The 18,734-nt window shown below is 41.3% G+C and overlaps 1 protein-coding gene across 2 annotated transcripts in view; it reads left to right on the top strand.

Annotated features, from left to right (window-relative positions):
* CCDC81 (coiled-coil domain containing 81) overlaps positions 1–15,587 on the top strand; it is a 34,478-nt gene extending 18,891 nt beyond the window's left edge. For both annotated transcript variants that reach the window (XM_068555624.1, XM_068555623.1), the window contains 8 exons: positions 746–839; positions 1,540–1,686; positions 2,500–2,604; positions 5,056–5,228; positions 6,419–6,497; positions 6,724–6,944; positions 12,990–13,115; positions 15,446–15,587. In XM_068555624.1, the coding sequence (XP_068411725.1) occupies positions 746–839; positions 1,540–1,686; positions 2,500–2,604; positions 5,056–5,228; positions 6,419–6,497; positions 6,724–6,944; positions 12,990–13,115; positions 15,446–15,587 (1,087 nt within the window). The remainder of the gene's footprint in view (positions 1–745; positions 840–1,539; positions 1,687–2,499; positions 2,605–5,055; positions 5,229–6,418; positions 6,498–6,723; positions 6,945–12,989; positions 13,116–15,445) is intronic.
* The last annotated feature ends 3,147 nt before the right edge of the window (positions 15,588–18,734 follow it).

Raw genomic sequence — 18,734 nt, 5'->3', positions numbered from 1 at the left:
TGGCCGTCAAGGTCCTGCCTGATCTCTGACCTCTCTCCGACTTTTCGCCCACTAACTCATCTTCCTCAAGCCATACTGCACACAGGCATGCTCCCACTTCAAGGCCTTAGTGCTCATTTGCTCTGCTAGGTCCTTTTCCATCAGATATCTGATTATTATTATTCCTTTACTGCCTTCAGGTATCTGCTCAAATTTCACCTTTTTGGTGAAAACTTCCCTAGCCGTTCTATTCATGATTTAATACTCCATTCCTCCAGCATTGCATGGCATTTATCATCACTGAACAGACTATAGAATTCACTCATTTACCTTGTTCATGGGCTGTCTACCCCCATCAGCATGTCAATTCCATGAGGACAGAGCTTTTTTTAATGTGTATTTTGTTCTTTACTACCTCTCCCATGCTTAGAGCAGTACATATAGTAAACACTCAATAAATTTTTGGAGAATGAATACATTTCATCCCAATTTCACTGAATTGGTAACTGAGACTTTGTAAGATTACCCAGCTTGTCTAATGCCAGTCAGCTTCTAATAAAGAAAGCTGGGCTTTGAACCCACCCAGGTTTATCTGATACAAAGCCTGGGTTCTTAACCTCTATACATGTAGATGCTCTAAAGAAAACCACTGAGATATTTTTCATTTTCTTATATTTATACTTGTTTCTAAAATTATCATTAATAATTGATGATAATTGATGTCAGACTACATTAACATTAATTAATGTTGCAATGTTTTTTATAGGTTACCATCTCTGGGTGGTCTGAAAAATGACAATGAAATGAAGCCTAAAATTCCTCCAGCCACTTCTTGCCAGGATCATAATAGGGCAGGACAGGTACAGTGTCTTCAAAGAAACGAAACCCAGTCAGAATCTTCCTCTGACTTCTGTTTCTCAGAGAGAATTCTGGGAATTGCTCTTTCTTTAATATATGGGTATGGCTCAGGTACTTAGGGCCCATAATTGGACTGTGATAAATCTATCTACTAGTCAAAATCTTCTAGTTCACAGAAATAGGGTTGGGAAATCTCCACTTTCCAGTTGCTATAAACACATCTGTTGAGGCAAGAGTTTATTAAATCCTCTGGAATATTTGTGGGGCCTTCTCTGAAAATCTCCCTTGGCTAATATATTTAATACTTCCTTTTATGAAGTGTACTTCTTGATACACCTAGCCTTTGGAGAGCTTGGGAAGGGAATGCACAGGCAAAAAGGTAAAAGGTAAAAGTCCATTTGTCCAAAGTGAGAGAGTGGCATGGACATATATACACTACCAAACGTAAAATAGATAGCTAGTGGGAAGCAGCTGCATAGCACAGGGAGATCAGCTCGTTGCTTTGTGACCACCTAGAGGGGTGGGATAGGGAGGGTGGGAGGGAGGGAGATGCAAGAGGGAAGAGATATGAACCATATGTATACGTATAGCTGATTCACTTTGTTATAAAGCAGAAACTAACACACCATTGTAAAGCAATTATACTCCAATAAAGATGTTAAAAAAAAAAAAGTCAATTTGTCCTAAAACTTGGTGTTACAGGAAATGTGTTATGTATGCTTGCAACGAGCACAGCGGAATTCTCCGTTGTACTACAGTGAGGAGAGGAAGAGGAGAGAGGTGGAAGATGAACGACTCCTACAGCAGTATCAGATGCTGAAAGATCAAGAGGCTCTCTTCAAAGAGCAGGTAGATCAACACCTCGGTTAAGGAGTGTTTAACACGGGACAGGAGAACGTGATTATAAAACACCATTTAAAAAGTTCCATCGTGTGTCTGTACTGTAACATATTGAACCACTTACTTACTGCTGAACTAAAACTTAGGTTGTGTCCAAGTTTTCACTAATAGTAAACAGTCCTGGGATGAATATCCATGCAGCTGATGTTTGTACGTGTCACTGATTCCCCCCCACCCCCCCTTGAAGACTGAGTTTTATTATTTATTTATTGGCCAGACCGTGCAGCTTGTGGGATCTTCGTTCCCCGACTAGGGATTGAACCCGGGCCCCTAGCAGTGAGAAGGCCAAGTCCTAACCGCTGGACCACCAGGGAATTCCCAAGACTGAGTTTTAAAGGTGGAATTCCTGGATTATATAGCTTTATTTTTTATTTCTCATAAAATATAATCCCAGTCAGGGCTTTTCCCTTCAAATTCATGGCCTATCTCAAGTAAAGACAGAATGGCACCTTTGCATTTGCTTTATCCCAAGTTCTGTGATCTCCAATAACTGGCCTTACTGTCCTCTCCTGCATTTGTGATATCAGAGGTAACCACTCTTGAAATCTTCTGTTCCTTCTCACAATCCCTGTAGAGGTGGTGCCTGGAGCCCAAGAATGGGAAACAAAAGCCCACTTAAAAAAAAAAAATCTATGAACACATCAGAAAGTATTTACCATTGCCTCCAAAAGGCAGGTTTCTACCTTGGTTGGGTTATTTTAATACAGTAGAATTAAATTTTTAAAAGCTCTATTTCAATATGTGATTTTTTTTTTCTCAAAGATGCGAAGTCTGGCTAGTAGAGAACAGAATCAAAAAAATGCTGCCTATAATCTTGGAGTTGCTGAAGCCATAAGAATCCACAAGAATGAGAAACCTGAATTTTATGTAAGAGTCTTTTCGAAATTTCTAGGGCTGATACCTGCCCTACTTGTGAGCATTTGGATCCACTCTCCGTATTGCGCCAATGTTTTAAAGTGGTAGAGGTAAAAAGAGGCTTGTGCAAGGCTGAAGCTTCCTTCCAGGGCAGGAGTGGTCCAGGATCTGCCTCCACACCATTCACATTCATAATACAGTTCCTACTAGTCATGAGAGCACTTGTTAATGATAGTAATTTTCAACCAGGACCTGGGAGAGGTGGGGATAGGGACAGTATATTAAATTCTTGCCCCAGGATCAGATGATCTAAGTAGAGAACCAGGGAGCTCCCCTGGGAGCTCGCTGGAAATGCAGAATCTAGGGTGCCACCTCAGACCTCCAGAATGAGAATCTACGTTTGAACAAGATGCTTAGATGATTTGTAGTTTCCTTAAAGTTTGAGAACCCCAGCTTCAGAGGGACGTGAGCCACCTGTTTTGCCATTGATTTAATGTTTCCAATCATGATGTGCCTACCTTTATTTCTGCCTGAATCTTCCTTCTTTCACCTCACTATCTAGGCAGTGTGACACTCTGGACATACACCTAATAAAACAGATTTTCTTTATTCATCATCAAGCATTCATTGAATTCCTTTGTGCTGGCCACTCTGCTAGTGGCTAGGAATACAAAGATGAATAACACAAGGTCCCTCTCTAAAGTCTCAGGATAGTGGGGGAAAGAGATTTAAAGAGACAAGAGTGTGATATACTAAATGCTATGATAAATCTTTGAACAGAGCAAAGAGGAGAGTCACTTAACCCAGACCAGAGACCTGAGAAGACTTCCTGGCATACAGGAGTTAGGTAAAGAAGTGAATGGAGGCAAGACCTTCCAGGCAGGGGCAATAGGGAAGGAGGAAGAGGGAGCACCATGCTTTTGAGCTTTAGGTCCTCTCTCTCTCTCCTCTTAGATAGATGTAAGGTCCACATTATATATTTATTACTGCCTACTTTGTATGTCCTCTTTGTTATAACCGTAGATACCTTAAAGTGAAAAAGACCAAAACAGAAGTTTTGACCCCCCTTCTCAACCTGTTCTTCTCCCAGCCTTCCCATTTTAGCAAGTGGTATCACCAGCCAGACAGTTGCATGAACCCCATACCTAAAAGTGATCCTAGACTCCTCCTCCTCAGTCCCCCACATCCAACCATCTGCAAGCCCACTTGCCTTCACCTTCAAAAGGTATCCAATATCTCTCTATATCTCTTCATCTTCAATGTCACCACCCTAATCCAAGCCACATTAGAAAGCCCAACTTTTTTTTTTTTAATTAATTAATTTATTTATTTTGTTGTGTTGGGTCTTAGTTGCGGCAGATGGGCTCCTTAGTTGTGGCACGTGAACTCTTAGTTGCGGCATGCATGTGGGATCTAGTTCCCCAACCAGGGGTCGAACCCAGGCCCCCTGCAATGGGAACGTGGAGTCTTAACCAGTTTGCCACCAGGGAAGTCCCAGAAGGCCCAACTTTTGCACTACTTCCCTAGTCAGGCTCGCTGCTTGCCCTCCTACAATCTATTCTCCACACAGCAGCCAAGGTGATCTTTTAAAACTGTTCACCAAAACAGATCATTCTCTGGTTTAAAGCCTCTCATGGCCTTCCACTGAATTAAAATAAAATCCAAATGCCTTACCTTGACTTAACAAGTCCTCCTGGTTTGGCCCGTCTCCCTCTTTGAGCTCACCTGCTCTACTCTCCCCTTGCTCACTCTGCCTCAGCCACATAGACCTTCTTTCTGCTTGTTTCCATCTAGTGTCTTTGCACTTGCTGATCCTTCTGTACAGGACACCGGTCCCCTGATATTTGCAGTGGAGGTGATTCAGTCACCTCCCTAATAAAAGCCTTCCCTAATAACCAGTTTAGCCCCATTCCCACCCAGACACTCGCTATGAGAAGGGCTGCATAGTACCTATCACTACCTTAAATTATCTGTGTGTGGTTTGCTTGTTGGCTGTCTGTCTCTTGCACCAGCATGCAGGCTCAATGAGAATGAGGCTCTCTGTGGATCTCTGTTCTTGATCACGGCTGGGTTCCCAGTGTCTAGCGTGGCTAAGCTCAGAGCAGGAGCTCAATTTTCCCTTTTCCATTTCCTCGCAGTCCCTGCTTATGCTTCTGCACTCACTCAGAATTCCTCCTCCTTTCAGTATGCAAGTTGTTTAAGTACTAGCGGAGGACCTACTCCGTGAAGTCCTTTTTCATCTCCCTCTCAGTTATGGGGCTTTGGTCAGTTCTGCTCAGATTCCTCCTTGAGTGTACTCATCTGGGTCTGTGGGTCACTAGCTGGTCAGTGTGTTGAGGACTGGGCACATATTATAACTTAATCCAGGCTTTCTGATTGATTTTAGTCTTCTGAATGATTACCCTTATTCTGTGTTGCTTTTTAGTATTCTAGAATAAATGAGTTGCTTCTCTTTCATTCTAGAAATCCTTCTTGTTTGATAAACGGCCACTCAGTCCTGAGATTAATGCTTTTAAGCAAGAGGAATACTCCCAAAGTCTCCTGAAACAAATGGGTCACAGACGGGAAAAGGACATAAAGCAAAGACAAAACAGAGAGTTGATGGACCGCCTGGAACAAGTGCAGCTGACAGAGGAGTGAGTCTAGCTAGACATGCCCTGAAAAATGGATTCGGAATGTTCACGTGATGCTTCTTTCCATGTGGGATTGGATCAGCGTTGGTAGTTTCATTAGCGCAACTGTAACCAACTGAGCAAACTAACCCAGCTAGCAGCCAGTACCATAGCCTAACACTTCATTAGAAACATGGAAAAGCCAGCATTATTATAACTATCATTAGAGGAATGATTGCTGTCTATAATCATTTTAATTACAGAGTATCATTTTGTATTGTTTTGTGATCACTAATTTTGGTAGATGGAGGAAGGGACTTGTCTTGAGCAGGCTTCCTTCCCAGCTATTCCCAGGTAACCTCAAGGCAAAGCTGAGTTGTATTATAAGTATGAAGGGTGTCCTATGGAACCTGAGGGCAGGAATGTATGGGGGACCCAGGAAGACAGGAACCAGGAACTAAAATCCATGTAAAAAAAGCTTTCCGTCTGCTCACACCCCAGCTCCTTAGCTGACATTGTCTGTATTCCAGCTCACAGTTGGATGAATTTCAGTCTCAGTTCCAAATTTTCAGGAAAGAGAATCTGATTGGTTATCTGAGGCCTGGGATAGGGTCAGGGCCACAGAGTTCAAACATGCCTAAGTGGGCCATACTTCTGCTACTGAGGTCAGGAGAGCAATTAAGGAGGCTACTGTGGTGTGAGAGAAACTCCTAAAACAAATAAGTATCTAGTTTCTGTGACCAAAAATCTATTTCCATAAAATGCATATGTTCCATTATATTCACTTTACAGATCATGTGGAGGTTGCATATAATAGATTAATTTTATAATAGGAAAGACCACTCTTCTTAAAAAGGACTCTTACGATGAGTCATTGTATTGCATGCACAGACACTTCCTGCTTTCCTATCTAGATTTCTTTAAGCATGGGGGGAGGAGGGGTGCCTGTCTTAATGGTAGTGCATTTGAACCATATGGTTGGTCACTCGCTTATACCTGCCCATCCATCCCTGTCCAACACATTGTCCACTAGCCTATGGATTTGAATTACTCTTTTCTTTCTTAAAATGAAAGTTCCTAGAAGGAAATATCACTTTTCATCAGGCTCTTATTCCTATTAATATTTATTAAACATGTTTTGTTGATGTTAATCTGTATTACTAAACACTCTACAACAAACTGTGGTCCCAACTTCTCTTATTCGTGACTGCCAGACTTGCTGCACAAAGAGCCAAATATATAAAAGATAAGATGGAAGAAACACAGTGTTACAAGAGAGCTTTGGATGCACAGGTAAGGGGCCAATTATTCCTTTAAACTTTTGCAGGGTTTCAGTAGCACTCTAAAAATATGTATAAATCCTGTAATGTTATGAATACTCTTATGTGTTATCCATTTGGTGGTTCTGAGGCCCTTGTTCTCTCCTCTGAGGTGCTGGTTTTTACTATGCTACGGCCTTGTGCATTAAGTCTATTCCCTGGTATAATTATCATCTGCATCATGTGTGTCCCTGCTTCAGATAAAGAACAAACGCCCCCAGCTGCCCATGTTTGAGCCAGACTCTTCTGAGCCCATCTTTGGTAAGGAAGAGGGTGAGCCGATGGTGGAAAAGCGAAAGAGAGAACAGAATTACATGAGGCACCAGCTGGAGGCAGCCGCTAACCACAAGAGGACAGCCATCTTGCACCAGCTGGTGGACCAAAAGTGGGATCTGCTGATGCTTCAGAGGACACACAAAGAGTAAGACACCCTGGATCTTTCCTCCTCCTCCTCCTCCCCTCCCCTCCAGAGAAGCAATCATGATAGTGAACACATTGAGCTTACTATGTGCAAAATATTGTTCTAAGCTTATTATGTGCTTTATCTCGTTTCATCCCCACAATTCACCCTACGAAGAAAAGTTACTAAATTAAAAACAAACTCATTTTTAAAAGAATATTATGTTTTCATGTGTATATAAACCTATTTATACACATACATAATGTAAGATAAACAATAATTAATTCCAAATGCGTTATCTTTTTTCATATTCTTTTCCATTATGGTTTATTATAAGATGTTGAATATAGTTCTCTTGTTGTTTATCTATTTTATTTATAGCAGTTTGTATCTGCTAATCCCAAACTCCTGATTTATCCCTCCCCCATCCCCTTTCCCCTTTGCTAACCATAAGTTACAAACAAACTCTCTCCATCCCACTTCTCCCTCTAGTTACCTTTCCATAGTTTTCTTTCCCTTTACAGGACAATGTCTGAAAAGAGTTGTCCACCCCAGCACTGGCCACTGGAAATACAATGTGAGCCACAAATGTGCTGTCCTGCTCAAGTGGACACAAACATGAAACTGAGGCCCTTTCTCAACCTCCACTAAACCCCTTCTTCAGAGAACCGCGCATGTAGTAAGCTGTGCTGATGTTTGCTGGCGCAGGGGTGCTGAAGGTGTCAGGGTAGGCAGAGGAGGACTTTATGCCATATCAATGCACAATACCTTTAAATTCAAACATCAGACACCCACTGTTTTAAAGTACCCATTGGTTACCCCACAAATGGGGAATTTTTTAAGATCCTGACCAGCCCTCAGCCTTGTAACATCTCCTTGGCTACTTCTTGTCTTCCCATTTCCCATGTTTCCTACTCTCCCTCTTTCACCCCCTGACTGCCACAGAGAACTACAGTTTCTTCTTTGTAGATGTTCAGCAATTTTCAGATACTTGATCAAAGTTCTCAGGAGTTCCAAGAGGGCTTCTCTTAAAAGGAATCTCCTCTTTTAAAAAGGCAGTTGTACTTATAAAAAGAAAAAAAGTTATTATATTAAAATTTTATAAATTTTATAAATGGTCAGTGGGATGGTGCAAAGATCTGTTATGTTCTATAGCAAGTAGGTTCAGACATGAATATATGAGTAGAATAATTGGGTGAAGGTGGGAGGGTATTGTGATAAGGGTGGGGTTGGATTGGGGTAGAGAGGTGAGAGTAGCTTAAAGCATGGCTTTTGGAGTCAAATCAGATGTGGGACTGAGTCTTGCATCAGCCCAGGGCAATGTATACTTGTATGTCTGTACTGTTTGCTAAAATACTGAAGTATTTCCATACTTCTTGATTAACAGCTGTTGCCCCAAGCCCCACAGGTGCACCCCTGCTGCCCAGGCTGCTCCTGCCCCTCCCTGGGATCCCCCATCCCACCTCACCATGATCTTTCACCGAATGGATGAACACCTGGGGTCTCCAAGACCACTTCCGGTCTCCATTCTGATTAATTGATATGCGGTTCTGCCATTTTACTAGTTGTGTGGGATTGGGCAGGTTACAGCCCCCTGAGGGCATTGGTTTCCTTATCAGTTATTAGGGAGAATGCTAATATCTACCTCCAAGGTGGTTAAGGGTCAAATGAAGAAGTTCTTGTAAGGAGCTTGTTTCATAGCAAACAGCTGCCCCTTGCCCCGCAGTGGCTCTGCCTTTCCGTGCATGCTGCCACAGCCAGATCTGGGACCCTTTGCATGTGTTGCAGAGATTATTGCAGTTTCCTCCTCTGCTCCTTAGCTTCTCTGGCTGTTCTCCTGAACATGGAGTTAGGAGGGTTTAAACTCTGTCACTTCCAGACTGTGTGACCTGGACCATATCACACATGGGGTCTTTGAGCTCTCTTTTCCTCATATGAAAAAATAAGGATATCACACCCGCCCTGCCTATCCTCACTATGACGATTAAATGAGATTATGTATGTGAGAGCATTTCTGGAAACTTCAGAGTTCTGATCAAATACAAACTATGGCTGTTATCTGGTTATCTCTTTTGTTGGAGTTCTGGTTGTAAACCCCCGTTTTTATATGGATTAGATCCTTGTCTTTTGTTTCTATATCCTTTACTGATTATTCCGTATTCTCTTCTCTTTTCTTTTCCAACTTCTCCATCCTCGGTCCATCTCAAGATGTGATCTTAGATCTTCCTTTGGCAACTAGAAGGTCACTTTCTTTCAGAGGGAATGACTTAGTCTGTGTGATCCAAACAGGCCTGCTGAAGTATTTTTACTTGTTTTACTTTTTTTTCTTTAAACTTTTCTGCTTTTGTTTAAAAAAATATAGCAATTCATGCTCATTAAGTCAGTTAGTGGAGAGATTAAAAAAAAAAAGGCTAATAATCTCCCCTACCGAGTAGTCAGTGTTAAGTTTAGCCTTCTACATTTTTTCCTGTTCTTTATAAATATATTCAAACAATATACACACATATTTTTCCTTCCATTTTTGTAAATGAAAATGAGGCCCATGAGATCTTACATATTACTCTGCAACCCAACCTTTCTTTAACCTAATAATGTGTCATTAATTTGTATTTAGGTCAGTACCTATATATGAAATTCATTTTTCTTTAATAACAGCATACTATCTATAATATGGATTATATAGTTTAACTTTTGCACCCTTGATGAACATTCACTTTGTTTCCAGGTATTTTGCTATTACAACAATTCTGCATTAAGCATTTTTCTTATTTTTCCTTATACTGGTTGTTTTGTTTCTACTGGATAAATACCTAAAAGTGGGGTTGCTGGATCAAGTGTATGGCACATTTTAAATACTACCAGATACTGACACTTTGCTTTCTAAAAAGGTACAGCAATTTGCTTCCACCAGCAGTCTTGGGAGAATCCTAGTTGCTTCCCCTCTAATCTTACTTCATGTTCTTACTTTCTAGGCATTTAAAGTAAACTGACTTTTAACCTATCCTTTAAAGAATTGTATAACAATGGCCAAAAAGCATATGAAAGGATGCTCAACATCAGTAATCACTGGGGAAATACAAATCAAAACCACAAGGAGGTAGCTGCTCTTTAACAAATGGTTTCCATGCTCTGTGAGAGTGTGGGGGTGACCCTGTTGGAACTAGAGGTCATTCAACATTTAACTCTATGTGTGCCTCTCCAAGATAAGAGGTATTCCGTGTTTTATTGAATATTTACTTATGTGAACCTGCGACACAGGGATTCTCTACTCCAGTGAATAAAGGTGGCAAGGTAGGAATGTGAGATTTAAAATACGGCTGTGTTTTATATTACACAATTTAATAATTTAATTCTAATAATATAGAATGCTGGAATGCCAACTCTATGGAAGTCCGAATGGAGTAAGCAGTCAGCAAATTGTTCATGTTTTCCCCTGCAAAACACCTATGTAGATGTAAGAAAATGTCTTTCACTATTTAGGATATATATATCAGTGTGACATACATGGATAAGATGGCTATCTTTTTTTTCTATGTTTTTTTCTGAAAAGAAAACATTTATACATTTGCAGAATAGTGTAATAAGATTTCGTAAATGCAAAGATAAAATGTGTTATCATTTATCTTGGATTATAATATCTGTGGTTTAATTGCCTTGTGAAATGTCCAAAACAAGAACAATTATATATTTTTCTTACACCACATACGCCATGAAACATTTAACAAGTACTTCTTGTAGACCATTCAAAAGATTAGGAAGGAAGAAAATTGTCTATTCAGTATTAGATAAAACCATTAAGATGTGAATATATATGATGTAAAGAGGAAAGATAAAGGAAACTAGAACTGGCAAGGAAAGAGAGAGAGAGAGGGAGGGAAAGGGAGAGAGAGAGGGAGACTACCTCACATGTGTTAGGATGGCTATTATAAAAAAAAAAAAACAACAGAAAATAGTAAGCATTGGAAAGGATGTGGAGAAATAGGAACCCTGTATGCTGTTGGTGGGAATGTAAATTGGTATAACCACTATGGAAAACAGTGGTAGTTCCTCAAAAAATTAAAAGTGGAATTACCATGTGATTCAATAATTCCACTTCTGGGTATATATCCAAAAGATTTGAAAGCATGATCTTTCAGAGGTATTTGCACACTTATGTTCATAGCAGCATAATTCATGATAGCTAAGAAATAGCAGCAACTCAAATGTCCAACCACAGATGAAAGGATAAACAAAATGCAGTATACACATACAATGGAATATTACTCAGCCTTAAAAAGAAAGAAAGTTCTGACACATGCTACCACGTGGATGAACCTTGAGGACATTATGTTAAGTGAAATAAGCCTGCCACAAAAAGAAGACAAATACTGTATGACTCTGTTTATATAAGGTAATTAGGGGAGTCTAATTCATGGAAACAAAGTAGAATGGTAGCTGACAGGGGTTGGGGGAGGGAGAAATAGGGAGTTGTTTAATGGGTTTAGAATTTCAGTTTTGCAAGGTGAAAAGAGTTCTAGATATTGATTGCACAACAGTGGGAATATAGTTAACACTATATATCTGCATGTTTAGAAATGGGTAAGATAGTCAATATTATGTTATGCGGGTTTTTTTTCTTTTAATTTAATTAATTAATTTACTTTTGGCTGCGTTGGGTCTTTGTTGCTGCGCGCGGGCTTTCTCTAGTTGCGGTGAGCGGGGGCTGCTCTTCATTGCGGCGTGTGGGCTTCTCATTGCGGTGGCTTCTCTTGTTGCGGAGCACGGGCTTCAGTAGTTGTGGCACGCGGGCTCAGTAGTTTTGGCTCACAGGCTCTAGAACGTAGGCTCAGTAGTTGTGGCGCACGGGCTTAGTTGCTCCGCGGCATGTGGGATCTTCCTGGACCAGGGCTCGAACCTGTGTCCCCTGCATTGGCAGGCAATTCTTAACCACTGCACCACCAGGGAAGCCCCTATGCGTTTTTTTGTTTTTTTTTTTAACTACAATTTTAAAAAACCGTGAAAAGATAAAAAAGGTTATGAAAAAATATATATAATAGGTACCATTCTGTCATTGAACTCCCATTTTGTGATAGGCATTGGCGCTTTCTGTATATTATCCTACTTAATCTTTATAATGACCGCACAATAGCTATTGAATCAACGCTTGTGAGAGGATAATGGGGCCACGCTATTTTAGAATAAGTGAACCAGCACAGAGCACATTACAGTATTTTATCGGCGGGTCCTGACACCTAGTGGCGGTTGGTACCTGTAACACAAGACCCTTCAGAGTAGGCAGGCTAAATCAAGGGTCACATTTAGTGAAGTCCCTTCCAGAATTTAATGAGAACTGACTGTAAGAGTTTCAGTTTGGCAAGAAATAGACACATTTATATTGAACCAGGTTTAAGGTGATTCACACAGCAGTGACTACATGTTTAGAGACCAGTAATAGAAACACTTAACATTGGGAATGCTGGAACACTGTGCTTGAAGAGAGATTATTATACTGCAGTCATGCCTTTGATGATGTGACCTTCACCATACACTTTTTTTTTTTTTTTACCCTTCTTCACAATGTTAGATATTTTCTCGATTTCATTTTCTTTTGCTTAGTCATTTCTGTTTCTTTCCCCCTTTCTAACCATTCATTCATATGCCTGTCTACTTTGTCTTGTAAAACATCTGGCAGAACTGGTGGGCGGACTACTGACAGCTGAGAGGCTGGACTAAAAGGAAGGAAGCAAAGTGTAGCAAATCCATTCGAGATGAATCTTCAGATCAGTTAAATTAGCCTCAAAGGAAATTGATGGCTTTAAAGGCTGAATGTGTTAATTGGAAAAAGGTTTTAATCCTGCTAATTTAAACCAGGATTGAAGATGAAAGGTCCTAGACCCACAAATTATTTGCTAGGAGTTTCACTATGTTTTTACAGTGTACATGCCCCTTAGTCTATTTCAAAGAGTGGTGAACAAAACCAGAAGCTTTTCTGTTTAACTTAGCATGAAAGGAATGGGGCTCCTAAGGTTGGTGCATGCCCTTCCCGGTATTAATGAATGGAATCTCAGACTCTTCTGTTCTCTCTAGGCACTTGGCAGACAGAAATGCTGAGCTTGAGCGAGTGAGCAGAATCTACCAAAACTTACAGGATGACTGGGAAAGGAGTGCTGTCATGAAGAAGCAGCGGGACCTGGAGGAGAAGGCTTTCGAGCGGTAGTACCTGATTGCACCTGAAGTTTTGTTCGCAGAGAAAATCCCCTCTGCATCTTGTTAGTTTCCTCTAATCCTGGGATGGCAGATAGGTTTTAAGTGTCAGCTTCAGTTTATTAGGGGTGGCTGCCTAGAGACCTTTGTGAGAGAAGAATTCTGGGTTCAGTGGGAAATACTGCTATGATATGTTAGAAATGTCTGTTGTGGACATGGGATGGAGAATGCTGTGTTGCACGTTATATATTTGCCATCTCTGCCCTAATCTTTGCCTCTGTGTAGTAGCTTTATTTTCGCTTTGTGGAGGCTAGGGAGGCCTGGGGGTGTGGGGGGAGGAGGGTGGGAATTCTCTTTGGAGATAATTAGTTGGAAATAGGAAGAAAGTGTTTCTGTCTGAACACATCTAAGGCTTATGGGATGGTCTCGTAAGAGCAGAGTCAAGGGGTTGTGGGTAAGATTGGCAATTGGAAAAGTGAGATGCCCAACCAAGGACGTCTTCCTGACATGTATTATATCCATGCTCACTTTCCCCAGCTATCTATTTACAATCTAGAGTTGGGGAATCCAGATGTTTTGGAGAATTAACACTAACTTTGGAGAGGCAGCTAATCTTTTTGCCTTACTTTTCTTATTTCTAAGATGGGGAAAGTAAACATTTGCCTGGCTTGGCTAACACAGGAGTTTGGGGGATCAAATAAAGAGTTGGAAAATTATTACACTTTAAAAAATTAAAATACTTTACAAATGGAAGGTATGATTTCATAGAATGTTGAAAACTTGAAGAAACAAAGTGTATGCAATCAAATGTTATTAAAACCTGAATATACCAAAATAATACTTAAATTGCCAATTATCAACGAATTTTTATCATAAAAAATTGTTATAGTGGATCTTGATCTGAAACTCTCCTTTTCCTTTTAAATTTTAAGGCATTTCTCACCTCTCTTTCTAATGGGTAGAACCCATATTTTGTGACAATGAAAGTATGACAGATGATGTGGAAAATAAGTTCCAAAGGAGAAGTGAGGTTGTTTGGCCTAGGGAAGAGGAAGGGAAAGGGGAATTGGGTGTTTCAAGCCATTTTCTCAGTGTTGTGGGAAAACAGGTAGAAGGCAATGAGATTAGTGTCAGGGAGATTTTAGTTGGATTTTGGAAGAAGGCTTGGCTAACATGGTGATAAAGGGTAGAGGAGACATGACATAACCTTGAGTGGCAGGATAGCCCAGGTGCTCCATGGACACGGCAGAGCAGACCTCTCACCTGAAGACCTAGGCCAAGTTGTGGGCAGGGACTCAAGTGGACAGCACGTAGGAAGGAGGAATTGGTTGGCGTTAAAAAGAAAACAAAGCAGAAGCAAAAACAAGGTTCACATGTATGCAGTTAGTTCATGATACTCGGTCCCATCGCCAAGGCAAGCCAGGTAGGTCTTCCCCTGCCTACAGCCAAGATTGTCCTTTTTCTTTCTTTCTTTTTAGAAGTTTATTTTAGTTTTATTTTCTTTATACAGCAAGTTCTTATTAGTTATCTATTTTATACATACTAGTGTATATATGTCAATCCCAGTCTCCCAAGATTGTCCTTTTTCCTTTGAAGGCTGTCATCGATGCTCCTTTTTACAGAATCCCACCGTGTAGAAATTTTGATAACGTAGGGGAACACATCAGGGACTGTGCACATCCTGCACAATCAGGAAAAACTGTTGAAGTGGAAAACCAGTCACTGTCATCCCTTCATCTCTGCTTCTAGCTGCTTTCGTCCTCTTTTTCTACGTCTTCACTTCCTCTCCTGCCCTTAACTCTCCAGAGGCCTCTGGCCCCCTGGGACTTTCCATTGAAGTCTACGCTTCATTGTCTGCTGGGGTGTTAACTTAACCAGCAGCTTAATGGCTTGATCTCCCTCTCAAATGCTGTCTCCCGGGGAAGCCTGACAGGTAAAGGCGCATCCATGGGACAAAGCCGCAAATACTGAGGCTTTGGAGTCACCATCCCATTCACGCTGACTGAGTGACCTTGGGCAAGTTCTGTGTTCTCCGAGGGTTTAGGTGGGTGTGGGGAGAGGGCTGGGCTCAGACTGTTGTGAAGGCACCACGCAGAGCCTTTTATTCACTAGGGAAGGAGGAGAAGCAGGAGATGCCCTGCCTGGGGCGAGCAGCAGGTAGCAGTGTGGAGGGGAGAGACTGCAGGCGGGAAATCACAGGTGGGCCGTAAGCTCCTGGAGGGCAGGGACCAGGTGTGACTTTTCTTTTGTATTCCTTCCATTGCACCGGCTTCCAGGCGAGGCACCCACTAAGGACTCGGGGACGCCAGCGAATGACCCCTTTTTCTGCCTCTCCACAGGGCCTCCAGCAAGCTCTTCCTCCTGGACCAGTGTGAGAAGTATCGGCGCTGCAAGCAGTGCCAGAGGCGACCCTCCAACGTGGGCAAGAGCAACCTGTGGCCCCTGAACAAGTACATGCACGGCTCCCGGCTGTTTGTATAAAACCCAACATCTGGGCCTGCCTTTCCTAGGGAAAGTTTTTCTTTTTTAAACGTACAAGGGTGATGGTGAAACTACATATTTGTACTTCAGAGGAAAAAAAAATTATTGTGCCATTTTGGTGCTTTCAGGGGTAGAGGGAATTCCTATGGACAGGTTCTCCCCACCTGTCCTCCTCCCATCCCGCCCCAGACAACCCTGCCGCGGTCAGGGCTGGGAGTCGCACCCAGCTTCATTCTGTCTGAGGGGGTATTGCTGACCCAGCCCTGCCACTGCCTCTGTGACTTTGTCTAAGAAACTTCATCTTTTCCTCACCTATAATGAAGTGTCATAATAAATACTTTCTACGTGTTTGGGCATAACGATTCATAGTGGTGACTTTTTCCTCGATTTTCCTCGATTTTTCTGGGGCTGGGGATGTGTGACCCTCCCAAAGGTAGGTTAGGCCATTTGCCTCCAGTGGCCAGTGCAATGCTTCTTGAATTTTCTAGCTGATAACACACCCGGGACTTGTTGGGACCTCAGGGAATAGTTTTCCCTTGGTGATCTTCAGGCCAACCATTCCGCCATCCAGGCATTTCTGCACCACGATCGATTGTAGGTTTGTTGTGTCCTGTGAGGGGAGCCTGGCTGCCTTGCCAGGGTCCATCTTCTTCTCTCATTTCTTCCCTGGCATCCATTCTTAAGCTGTATGTGCAGTGGAAGAGGAATAGCTTTCTGCTGAGGGACTGATTTTCAGTTTAGGTATATGTGTTCTCAACCACAACTTGCTTCATTTGCCTTCACCCTTTGTCTTTCCTCTCCCTGCCCTGCCCTACCGCCTCAGGTGCAACAATTAACAAAGCAGAGTGATGTCTAGATTTCCGAGATATAAAAGCTGGGCAGAAAGTCCCTTAGACACTTTGCTTTCTGCCTGCCACATCGAGACATTGTTTTGCCCTAGTCCAGGTACAAAATAGGAATGTTTTGAGCCCTGAATGGTTAAGGGGAAAGTAGTCTACTCAAGCTGATACTGGGCAAATTTTGTTGCTAATGTTATCTTTTTCTATGGAAACAAGTATGCTCTCTGGTGACTGGAATTGTCTGGAACCTTCCCCCACCACTCCCTACATTACTACTTCCTTCCATTTCCTCAGAAGATCCCTCCATGCAGGTCCCATCCCCACCAAGCAATATTTAAAACAATAGCCTTTCCCCAGGACTGCTCGACTTGCTTGAAATTCATCCCTGCTACATCCTTGGAGTATTTCTCTGTCTCTAATATATAATAAATCACTATAATAGTATTGTATGAATATTTTTTAAAAATATAGACTGCCTTGTCAAAGAAAAAAAAGACTTTAGGCAATTTTGATATGTTTAGGTGGTGAAAAGATCTAACTTCATAGACATTTTTACCGTAGGAACTGACCTTATAATTTATTACCATGGGTAGCAGTACTGACTCTTACTGTGTGCCAGGCACCAAGCTAGTGACCTGGAGATTAAGACCTCATCAGTCCCTGCCTGCCTTCAGAGCATTCACCATGTAGTGCAGAGGGGAGATGTGACTAGAAAATCTCCCTGTAACAAGGTAGATACCTGATAGCGCTTTGCATTTCTTGCTATGGAAGAGTAAGGTGGAGTCCTTGCATTCAGGTTAGCCTGACAGGGAAAGCTTTTGGAAAAGATGAGGCCTAAGCTGAGTTTTTAAGGAGAAATAGGAAATAGCTAGGTGAAGAGTGACAAGGGGTCGTGGCAACAGATGTCAAGGCCCTGTGCTCGGACTTCCCCAGAGGTCCAGTGGTTAAGACGCCATGCTTCCACTGCAGAGGGCCTGGGTTCGATCCCTGGTTGTGGAACTAAGATTCCCGCATGCCGTTCAGCCAGAAAAAAAAAAAAAAGCCCTGTGCTCCTGTCTATTGACGCTAAGATGGAGACATGGTTATGTGAGTTAGGTTATAAAACCTAATTTTAAAAAATCATTCAACAATTTTAAGAATCAAATTTTATTACAGTCTTTCATTAAAACAGTTGATTTCATACAGTAAAGAATGCAGTCTTTTTTTTTTTTTTTTTTTGAGCAAGTCTTCCTAATTTGATATCTTTTTCACTGATCTTAACTGCTAATATTGTTTTAGCTCAAACTTGTTATGAGGCCAGACTCAAATTAGAATGTCTTTTTCTAAATCACTTTGAATTACTATCAGCAAGCTCTGTCGTTTCTGGAACTACGGCACTGCCAGACCAGCTTAATGTATCAAAGGATTCCCAGTTTCAGTGGTTTTTAATGTTTTGGACAGTCATGGACTCTTTTGAGAATCTGATGGAAAATATGGACTCTTTCCTAAAAGTATGCACATTTTCATATACAATATTTTGCATGTAATTAGTGTTTTCCTAGATCACCTGGACCACAGGTTAAGAACTCCTGCTCTAGATGGCTTTCCTTCAATGTTACAACAAGCTCAAGTTATCAAAAGTGAGCAAAGTGAAGGACTTTTTGCTTTTGAAAATGCCCTTTCAGTTCTAGAGAACTATGTCCACTTTTGCCTTCCTTTTTGATTCTTCATAAAAATAGTGAGATGAGAATTGGAATGGCTGTTAGAAAGCACATACTCCAGTAGTTTTCAAAACTTTTTGAGTAAGACTCAGTAAAGGAAATACATTTCATACTGAAACACAGGACCTATGCCCACACGTGTAATTGAGACAAAAGTTTTACAGGGTTATATTTACCCATCAGCAATGCATTTGGATAATTTCTATTTTATTTCATAAAATAATTTCTGATTAGACTGAACAAAATTGATTTAACAATCTACTACTGTAAATAGATAATTTTCAGTTTGATAAACACAGTTTTAACCTAATTCTTCTCTCTCACAGTACTTCATAGTTTGCTGGAATTCATTAGTGGTTAAGATAGTATTATAATGCTATTCGACCAGGGGATTGAGGAATGTTTAGGCCCGATCTTTTCGTAACCAGACCGTCTTGTTCTGAGGTACCCCAAGAAACTAAGGTAACTATTTGCCCCACCTTGTTAAAATCTGCTGGAGAATGTTGATCTTTTATTTATTTATTTATTAAGTATTTATTTAGAGCAAGCAAAATCTTGACGTTCAGGATGCAAGTGCTATCTCACCTTCTGTGGGTAGTAGTTGTGAT

Source organism: Eschrichtius robustus, chromosome 11 (assembly GCF_028021215.1).
Source record: "Eschrichtius robustus isolate mEscRob2 chromosome 11, mEscRob2.pri, whole genome shotgun sequence".
Lineage (NCBI taxonomy): Eukaryota > Metazoa > Chordata > Mammalia > Artiodactyla > Eschrichtiidae > Eschrichtius > Eschrichtius robustus.
The sequence above is the reverse complement of the archived record's forward strand: the minus strand, read 5'-3'. Positions and strand labels throughout refer to the sequence as shown.